General features: G+C 45.3%; 1 protein-coding gene across 1 annotated transcript in view; it reads left to right on the forward strand.

Moving 5' to 3' along the window:
* The first annotated feature begins 7,039 nt into the window (after positions 1-7,039).
* The window catches only part of tfb1m (transcription factor B1, mitochondrial), a 41,165-nt gene continuing 37,189 nt past the window's right edge, over positions 7,040-11,015 (forward strand). Inside the window, exons 1-4 of the mRNA XM_084311132.1 lie at positions 7,040-7,066; positions 7,922-8,068; positions 8,751-8,902; positions 10,973-11,008. Of these exons, the coding sequence (XP_084167258.1) occupies positions 7,936-8,068; positions 8,751-8,902; positions 10,973-11,008 (321 nt within the window). The 5' untranslated portion in view covers positions 7,040-7,066; positions 7,922-7,935. The remainder of the gene's footprint in view (positions 7,067-7,921; positions 8,069-8,750; positions 8,903-10,972; positions 11,009-11,015) is intronic.

The raw sequence follows: 11,015 nt of genomic DNA on the forward strand, positions 1-11,015 counted from the left end.
TGCTGCGTAGTCTGCCCGCAGAGAAGAAGCGGGACTGGAAGGAGCACCTACCCGAGTTGGTACTTACATACAATTGCCACGAGCACTCCTCCACTGGATACTCTCCCTTCTACCTGCTCTTCGGGAGGGACGCTAGGATGCCCCGAGATGTCCTAGGGGGCAGAGACGTCATTGAGGAGGGGGCGGCGGACCTAGATGAGTGGGTGCAGAGTCACCACGAGCGACTAAAGGCCGCCGCGGAGGCCGCTGAGGCCACGGCGAAGCAGGCTTCCCATCGACGCAAGAGAATTTACGACAGGAAGAGCAGAGGTGCACTCCTGCGGGCCGGAGACCGGGTCCTGATACGCGACCACCGAATCCGGGGCCGTAATAAGATACAAGACAAGTGGGAGCCTACGTCATATGTGGTGGTTAAGCAGAGCCACGAAGGGACGCCCGTGTTCACGGTCAGGCCCGAAGCAGGGGGTCCAGAAAGGACCGTGCATCGAGACCAGCTCAAGACCTGTCCCTTCCCGGCTTCTGACCCGGAAGTGCGGGGGAGGGCCCCTCGACAGATCCCGGTGGCACCGCGGAGCTCGTCCGAATCAGACATCGGAGGTGCTTGCGGGCACCGGCGGGAACCGCATCCTAGGGCGTGTAACCACCCCGGTCCCCTGCGGGACGCCCCTGAGGAGGCCGTAAGCGCCGAGTCAGAGGTGGAGTCGACCCCTTCAGGAGAGGAGGGGGAAGGCGGCGGAGACGGAGTCGAAGAGGAGGCCGCGGGCGGTCCACCGATGGCCCCGGAGGGTGAGGCCGTGGTCCGTGACCCGCCGACGGACACTGAGGAATCCGACACGGAGTCGGAGGCGGGGGAGGTGGAACCCCCCAGAGTGGAGGCCGCTCGGCCCCAGAGGAGCACCAGAGGTCGGCTACCCGCTCGGTATCGCCAGGACTACGTGCTCAAGAGCGTGTTCGCGGAACAGTGTGTCCAACTCCTGAGGGAGTGTGTAAAACTGTTGGCATAATGTGTAATTGTCAACCGATGTGTGAAACTGTTGGTCTCAGGACCGTTTTCATGCATGCGTTTGTTTTGTTGTTTTGTTGTTAACTTGCAGAGGACTTAGCAAGTTCAAAGTGGGGGAAATGTAGCAGTCTGGAAAATATGGTATATTATTCAGAACTGCTGACTGTGTTTATATCCCTTTTTGTACACAAAGACATTCTAACTAGTGTCATTGATTCACACGAACAATGACACAAACGTCCCCGTTCCAAGAGCATGTGAATACGGATCATAAATGACAGTATTGATTCATATTTTACAGTGCGTCTCCCCGTGTGACTGGCAGGCGGGACCAGCAGGGGGCAGTAGCAGGCAGAGAGTGGCGGAGAGAGCTGAGAGATGATAAAGAGAGGAGTGCAGCGGAAGTCGTTCTCTTCTCGGCAGTGAACTTGACCACGAGAAGTCACGTCTAACGGGGGAGCTCTAGACAGCCCCGTTGCTGACGTTTATGCCGGAGTGCCCCGTGGAACCGTGACGGGTGATAGGAAGTACTGGCTAGTGGAGACGATATCCTAGCAGTACCAGTGTTATGATATTACGAACATTAAGTGCAGAGTCGGGCACTAAGAGTCGAGTTATACCTAGTTACAGTGAGCGGTATAAGTAGCGTGCGGCTAAGGTTCACAGTAGCATTGCTCGTGTTATACCTAGTTACAGTGACGGTATAGTCTGCGTGCCAGAGACGTACGGGACATCCAAGCAGTCTGCCCGGGCGTCAACAGCTGTCTGCACCGGAGAGCAGCAGCACACCCTGCCCCAGGCTGCCTGCAGGACACGGGGAGTTCTTTACCACCGGCAGAGTTCGCCCAGCACCAGCTCAGCCAGCACTGCCTCTCTGCTATAGCTCCGCCTGCTAGCCCCTGCGGCGCGAGTGTTCGACGCCATCTTGCCTCCCGGACAACAGTGGAGTGACGAGGCGGCCATTTCGGATGAGTACAAACGAGCATTGATGCTCCCGACTCCATATACAGTATACAGTGTGGTGCTGCCCGCGGGCGAAGTTAACGTTGTTAACCACAGTTCAATAGGGGTACCCCAGACAATATATACCGGTATTAGCATAGGACTTTTGCAAGGTATTTTGTGGGCTCACTCTTTTATTTTATTCCTTTTCTTTGAGCGTGATAAGGTGTGTATTTCCTAAATAATTCCCGTTCTGTGAATCCCTTTATTCTCTTCCCTATGCTCCCCCCTTCCTTCCCCATATTCTCAACCGGGGACAGTAAGAGTGTAATTCCTTAAAGAAGGTGAATACTGTGGTCCGCCCAGACGTGGGCAGCGTTTAGTCTGGGTACCTGAGAGCACTTGGTGCCTGTGTGTGATACTGTAATTGACTTATGCTAATAATTCATGCCAGTAATTATTGTATGGATACCCATGGTGCAGTAATCACCAGCCGTAGCTTTGTTGTAACCAGGCTGAGTTACAATACAGTCATCCAGAGCGGGAGCACTGTGTGTGTCTTTCATTATTTCTAACCCTAACCCTAACCCTTTGCTACGGGTAATATATGTAATCGTAACCCCTTGCTATTCTACCTTTTCCATTGTAAGGGTTCTGGTCGTCTCACTAAGGGAGGGTACTGCTTGCGGGGGGAACCCAGTTATTTCTCTACCATCCGGTCAGTAGGTGTGGGAGGGAAAAAGGGGCAACTGTGGAGGGTGAGGGTGTGTTGGGGAGTACTGCGGACTACTCCAGAGAGAGGGAGGAAGACCAGAGTACCGGACCAGGTTTGTAAACCCTGGGCCTCATTCACCCCCACTACCAGCCTCCAGTTGACGCTCCGGACCCCAAAGACGGAGGTGCAGCTGGCCAGGGTGCTACTGTGTCTCGCTACCTATTGACCGCACCCCACAGTTCCCACGAAGCAGGGATAATCCACCCTGCTACATTATCATCAGAATAATTATCTGACATCTCATAAACAATCTTGTTATGTGTATCTTCGTTATGTGAGCAGAATGACTTGCTGTCAAAATCCAACTTTCCCCATGGATGAATTCCTTGTCTGTCCCGCATCGGTAGGCTGGCTAATCCATGCAAAAAAAAGTCTTGTCATTTTCCATCATTGATGGATGGCGCTGCTAATGTCAGCTATAGGCTATTTAAAAACAGCAAGTTACAACAAAAATGAACGGAAGAGCGGACAAATTGACATTGAATACAAACAGCCATGAGACTCCAGTAGCGTAGCTATTATGTCATTTTCATTTGCCATGCCCTGCCTCTCCTTACCGTTTACTAACATTGCAAATGTTCAATCTCAATCCGCAACAGTACAGTTGCATATATTATATTGGTGCAATTCAGTCTACCAACTCACAGTTGCATATATTATATTGGTGCAATTCAGTCTACCAACTCACAGTTGCATATATTATATTGGTGCAATTCAGTCTACCAACTCACAGTTGCATATATTATATTGGTGCAATTCAGTCTACCAACTCACAGTTGCATATATTATATTGGTGCAATTCAGTCTACCAACTCACAGTTGCATATATTATATTGGTGCAATTCAGCCAACTCACAGTTGCATAATTATATTGGTACAGGCCAAGAGTATTTAGGTCTACATTGACTCCAGATGTCTTTATTATGCACCTGGCGGGGGGGGGGGGGGTAGGACACACACGCAGACACACACACAAAAAGGAGAATAAAGTTATGCCAGAGAGGGATAACCACTGGAATCGCTGAGAGAGGGTTGGGGAAAACACAAGAACAAAATAAATAAAAATGAAAGCTGTAGAAAACACAAAACACCAGTATAAAATAACAGGGGGGAAACCCCAAAGTAACCACCACTGCCTAGCAGTTGAAAACAACAAAGAAACCAACAGCACTATAGACAGAGAAAACCCTAGAATCATGAGCTTGGGACACTCCTCTACTATTGAGGGAAAACATGAAATGGACAAGCATCCAAACACAGACACCAATCAGGTGGCAATCAAGCCCACACACCTGCCATGCCGCATGGCAATTAACTGGTGTCTGGTGATTGACAGCTCACCAGAGAAAACCCTAAATACATCCAAAGCACACAAGAATAAATTAAAATCAAACCCACATAAACCGTAATCCATCACACCGGCAGGGTAACGTGCTTTACCTGTGAACCTCAGGAAGACGTTGGTGGAACAAGTCAAAGCACAATATGCCATTTTCAGCATGGAGGCAATTTGTGACTGAGTCAATGAACGTTTGAGAAACCCAAGACTAGACGATCCTAGACAGCCGAGGGAAGATCTGGATCTGATTTAGCTTTTATATGTAGTTCACATTTCCTTTTGTGGTCCAATAAAGTAATTGGAAATGACCAGGTCATGATTTCTGATTTGCGGTGCTCAAAAATGCAAAACATACATTTGAAAAATGAGGGTGTTATAAGGGTGTACATGTTCCATGTCCCTATGGGAGCGACAGGAGGTTCCCGGTTCGATTTCTGCTCCTCCCAGGCAGTGTGTCGAAGTGTCATTGAGCAAGACACTTAACCCATAATTGCTCCCGATGAGCAGGTTGGCACCGGCATCTGGAAAAATGAGAAAAAATTGTAAAGCGTCTTGGATAAAAGCACTATATAAATGCACCATTTACCATTTACATGAAACTGCTCACAACAAGGTCTGTGGATTATCTTGAGTAACTGGGACATTCTGGAAAGAGACATTGCTTTTGAGGTTTATTTGATTTAGTTTATTGGCAGCAAATACTGACAGCAGATATCTCCAAAACTAGGCAAATAACTTTTTGGTATTTAATTCCTAAGATTGTATGGTTGACAAACACCAGCCTCTGCTGAGCTATCGTCCAAAGCTCAAAATGTGGTTGATTGTTTCCACCTGACAAGCCAATCTTTCTATTACTGAATTATCTTTGGAGAACACCTTTCTCATGATTCAACCAAATGTAGCCTATTCATGTCATTCTGTGTACATACTTCAACCTGTGTGTTTGATTTGTGTCCTGCATGTAAATGCCTGCCAGTTGTCTAGGGGCCAGCCTGCTGAGGGAATATGAAATTGGAAGTCAAATAATTTTCAGAACTTGAGCAATCTTTTTATTTTTTATAAACTTAAGTCCTCAAATGAATGGATATTAAACCAGTTAGACCAGGCCTCACGTTGTTTGGTGACTGTCTGAGATTACATTCCAACATGTGACAAAACAAGCATTACTCCTCTTCATTGACATATAAATGAGCTTGTCGCATTTGATAAGAACTTTTGTTAAATCATTTTACACATTAGTGACGTAACAATGTTTTAATGTCAAGAGATCAATAATGTTACATAACATTTGCATGAAAACGTGGTCAAAAACTGGTCAAAGTATAGCTAGCCAGCTATTGACCTCTAGCTGACTTTCTCAACTAGACTAGTCTTAGTAGGACAGAGTCTAATGGCATCTAATAGCACAGACCACCAGACACTAGACAAAACTAGATGACCACACTAGACTAGACTTGGACTAGACAAGTACACTACTTGTACACCCCCTATAGAAGACTGCTTGTGAAGCCCAGACTAGACTAGTCTAGACTGATATATGGTGGCATTGAGGTACATGTTGCTGTAGGACATGTGTTGTTTCTTCTACACAAGAGAAGAGACATTAATGAGATTCCCTGTGTGGTGGAGGGTCTGTGTAGCAGAGCTGAATGCACAACAACCCAGATCCTCCACTACCCCCCCCCCCCTGACTCTCTCACTCACACGCACACACACACACACACACACACACACACACACACACACACACACACACACACACACACACAGAGAGCGGTGGATGCTGGGGATGCATATAAACTGCATTTAAATGTTATGAGACTAGATCAGCGCTTGGTGTCTGTGCTATGCCATACTAATTGAATAAACTGTTGGAGAGGTGACTTTGCAGGAGACACAGGAAGACAACATGCCCATACAAAGCCGGCGCTCTGAAGTATATGATTGGTCCCTCTGTTTCCATAGCAGCAGCCAACGGCATCATCACTGCCACACTGATGTGTGTTTTTTTTCTCCTTCCTTTTTCGGGTCTGAGTCGACAGCGGGCGGCGTATAACTGCCACTCATCCGGAAAAACCCTGAAGGGGCTGTGGATTCACAGCTCAACACAAAAGCGCGCCTGACACCTTCTGACCCAGCGCGTGGCCCGGCTAACAGCACCGAAGACAGGAGAAGACCACAAAGCCACAGGGTTCATCCCCTAGCCAACAGCTGTGCTGCATCCAACAAGGCCCAAAACACAGAGATGATGAATTTGTACCCTACGGTGTGCTAGCCTGCCTGTCACTCTCTAGGCTGAGAGGATAATTAAATTAGCTGAATGTGTCTACTTACTGTGTAGAAGTCTGCAGCTGAATTCATAATGATGGTAGAACCCGGGGTTATTGCATGTTTATCGTAAGAGCATGCGTGGGCTTCATGCTGAGTATTCCCACCATAATGAAATTTTCTCTGCTCTCATTCTGACTAAAATTAAATAAACGTTGTTCTACAATAAATGGACTATAACTGGATGTTATATTGACAACATTAAACAGTTAACAGTATAGCTGTATTCATGCAAACATACCACATCATACAATATTAGCCTATTATACAAGAAATACAGTTACCTCTGAATCAAGGAAAATCTAATGATTTTTTAAAAGGATGCTTCAAGGTTGGCCTTAGTCGTTAGTAGAATAGAGAAAAAACATGCTGAGGATGAATAATGGCGCCACCAGAATGAATTGCTCCTCAAGGAATACATAAATCAATAGTAGTGTATTTTATATTCACTGAAAATAAAATAGATGCAGTACAGAATCAATACACTGGCCGGCTGAATGTGTCTCCCTCGTTCGGTTGTGATACGTCATTACATCAACAATACGTGAATGTTCAAGGGCAAAGCGAAGTCCCGCCTACCCCAAATTGATTGGTCGAGCGCACGATTCTTACAACCCCATTGGACAGTCTAGCCACCAATTTCTTGGTTTCAGGAAGAACGTCCAGTCTGGTGAGAAACGTGGGTCCACTTTTTCACATTTCTCCTTTTGTCCTTACCTTGTTTAATCCACAGTAACGTTACCTCTGTCCACTGAAATCATGTCGAGTGTCCTGTTGCAATTGAGAGGCTTTTCATGGCAGCCCAGTTACGAAAGACGAGGGCTGAGCCTGTCATCTATGGTTAGCTCACAAAGCTAACGTTAGCTAGCTAACCAGTCAGTGTTGTCAGGTCAATGTCAACAAACGGCGTGCATTGTTTTTACTGTTTTGGATTTCCTCATGAGCGAGTCTCAAACTTAATTGTCGGGCATAGCTTCGTTATTGAATTAGTATTATTCACGCACACATGATAATAATGTAACGACTCTCCTTAGCTGCTATTTAAGTAGAATGGTTTAACAGCCTTTCATGAAATGACGATGATATCTGTTAAATGTACACAATATCAATGTACGAAGCCCCTTGGAGAGGTCATAGCGATCTCAAATGAAGGCGCACAAGGTAACATTATCTGTCATGGACTGTTTTCTCGGTGCACGATGTAGTTTGGTTATTATACCACTAGGTGGTGTTGGAGATCAGGTTATGACTCAATCCAATATGTTTGCATCATGTCAAATGCCTAGTAGGTACTGTCAATACAAAATGATCTTTCCAATGAAACATTCTCAGCCATAGAAGCCAAATCCCTCATACAGTCCCTCTCATAGTGACACCTGAGAATATGCAGTAGTACGACATCATAATCGCATGTCATTATCAATTTCACTAATTAATTTAACATTTACACCTCTGAACCTCTAAATTGCTCTGCTACAGAAGGACTTAAGCAATCGGGGAATTTTATCCCGCCCCTCTATCACATTCCTCACAGTGCACTCTTGAAAGATGGTTGCATCTGGAAAGCTGGCCTCTTTCCGGCTGCCTCCCCTGCCCACCATCGGTGAGGTGATCAAGCTGTACAACCTCCGCGCAGAAAAACAGCTGTCTCAGAACTTCCTGCTGGACTTGAGGCTCACAGGTGAGTCAGCCCCCCCTCTCTCCTGTACCCCTCGCTCTATCTGCAATGCACCAACGCCTGCCTGCTACTGTACTTCGCTACTGTGTCTGCTGCGTCGAGGACACGATAGAGTGTTCACATCCTATGCACTTGAGTGCACCCCACCTCGCATGGGCTTGTTCCTAGGCATCGGAACTGACAGGCTTTTCTGTGGAGGCCCAGGCTGAGTAGATCTTCTGCTAATGTGAACAGACTAAAGTCAATGCAGCACAGGCACCCCTAATGTGATTATCAGTGATGCAGTGCAGGTCTGATCTGTTCCCACGTCCTTGGACAAGGTGACTGTGGGTGTGGGTGTGTGTATTGGATTAATGCATTCCCCAACTTCCTCACGCAGAGGTAGACTGTCATAGGAACGCCCATGCGCCATTAATCTCAATTTGGACATCCGAGACGCAGATGAAGACCTTCTGTTGTCGAATATGGTCTTAATTATTGTGATGCATGAGTACCACAACTGAAAAGTATATTCAGTCTAATTCACAAACTACATGCCCATTATTATTATTATTATTATTATTATTATTATTATTATTATTATTATTATTATTATTATTATTATTATTATTATTATTATTATACTGTGTGTAGAACTGTGTGTTGAAACATTTGGACATGTTCTTTCTACCTTAATTGTTTTTAGACAAAATAGTGCGTCAGGCAGGCAGTTTGAAGGATGCCCACGTGTGTGAAGTGGGCCCTGGTCCTGGGGGGTTGACCCGGTCCATTCTCAATGCCGGGGCCTCGGACCTACTGCTGGTGGAGAAGGACACTCGCTTCCTCCCTGGGATGAAGGTACCAGGATGCCCAGTGCTTGGGAGGAACTGTTCCTTTAAAATGCACTGGGGTCACTCACGTGCTCACTCACACGCTCACTCACGCGCTCATTCAGGGCCGTGCTCCATTCACTTTCAGTTCAATCCATTTAGGCTATTCATTTGAGCATTCGTTCTCAGTTATTTCTTAACCCTTTCACTGCCACACGACAGCCGGTTAACCCTTTCACTGTGACAATACAGAAGGTTATCCCTTTACTGTCTATCACACAACCGACGGCGATGCTCCATCATTAGCATCATTAGCTCCGCGGATGGTTGTGTGATAGTAAAGGGTTAACCTTCTGTCGTGTGGCAGTAAAAGGGTTAATAGGTTGGATATTGTAATCCTCCCATAACAAAGGTTTTTCAATATTTGTTAACACTTTGAATGCCCATCACGAGATATCTCGGGTTATCAGCCCGCCCCCTGAATGCCCATCACGAGAATTTTCGTGATTTCAGCAATCTGAATTCATATTTCATCAACCGAGTCTACCGTTGGTAAACCTGCCCCACCAGGCGCTCAGATGTGAAAAAAGCGCCCCCTATCGTCTCCCAGATGGTAATGCACCCTTTTGGATTGGACTCAATGAAAATGGATGAGAGAAAAAAACTCCGGAATCCACATTTTACTTCTCACGCATATAACCGGAGCCGATCAGATTCATTGTGGACCCTCAGCACAGCGTGTAATATGTGTTTTACAGTATATGCGTTGGATCAATAAAATGATTGATTTTTGGAATGGCGATCAGGAATTGGAATAATCCATTTGGATACCATCTGATCTCAGGTAAGGAATCTATTTTTACCAGTCTTAGGATAATCAGACCTGTTTTCACGGAGATATAAGCTTTTCCCCTATATGTGATATGGCTGTTTGACTGTACGAGCGATCAGGAACTAAGAGAATCGATTTTCAGCTCGCGGCACCAGCGTGCATACGTACACATACTATCGATAATCTAGCGTTTATTTGAAAACGATTCATAAATAGGCCGAAAAATGACCGTTCTAGAATATTACAGTACAGGGCGTTTATCACGGATTCTTTTTTTCCCCCTTGAAAACGAGGGCTTTTCAAAATGCTATAAAACCGAAATGAACCGATAAAAAAACAATCCGCTTCGACAATGTTGACTGGAAAATGAGTCATTGATAAGCGACGGGCAGATTAGACACATAGCCATAATTTAAAACATAGATTAGGCGATATTAATGCTAACATTGAAATGGATGGTGGGCATTCAAGCACTAAATGTGCGCCCCCTGCTGGGCACTGAAAGTGTTAAGAAAACCCACTTCCTGAATTGATTGCATTGAAAGTGAAGGGAGCTCATCCCTGCCATGTAGACTATGGCACATTTAATTGGTTAGTTTTAAATCAGAGTGTGGGTTATTCAATTTGAGTGTCCTTGTTTTAAGGTGGACTGATTGATCAAATAGTACTGTACCTCTAGAAATGCCAGACATGTGTCAAGATCCACATGCAGACAGACTAGATGATTTTTTAAATGACTTTTCTAGCTTTCATTTAAAGGTGCTATAGATAACATTCAGCCACTAGATGCTGCACTAGAGCAAGTCAGACCAAAACAATGGTGTATTTACATAGGATTACATAGGGTACAATAATTATCGTAATCACTGTACACTGTACCATCGAACTAAGTTCAGATCAAACTAGTTTATACTAGTTGTCAGAAACAAGTTTTCGGTTCAACTTTATGTAGAAAAAGATACATTTGATGTTGAGCAAGCTGCCAGTTATCCAATCAGGTGCATTCCACATGGGTAAATGGTAAGTAGGGAGGGGATACATGGATGCAACATGTACATAACAACATTCGGTTCTAAACCGCCAACATTTTTTAAATGATCATTTCATAAATTAATTATTCATAAATAAAGAAAATTGGAGTGAAAAGCAATACTTTTATTCCACACCTTTCTAAAAGCTCTGTGGATGTATTAAAAATAAAGATTACATAAAGACTTTACCTATAGCACCTTTAACTTGTCCATCTTATATCCGTCATCTCCATAGCTCTTGTCCGAGGCGGCGCCAGGGAAGGTGAGAATAGTGCACG

This window comes from Notolepis coatsorum (assembly GCF_963971535.1).
Source record: "Notolepis coatsorum genome assembly, chromosome: 3".
Lineage (NCBI taxonomy): Eukaryota > Metazoa > Chordata > Actinopteri > Aulopiformes > Paralepididae > Notolepis > Notolepis coatsorum.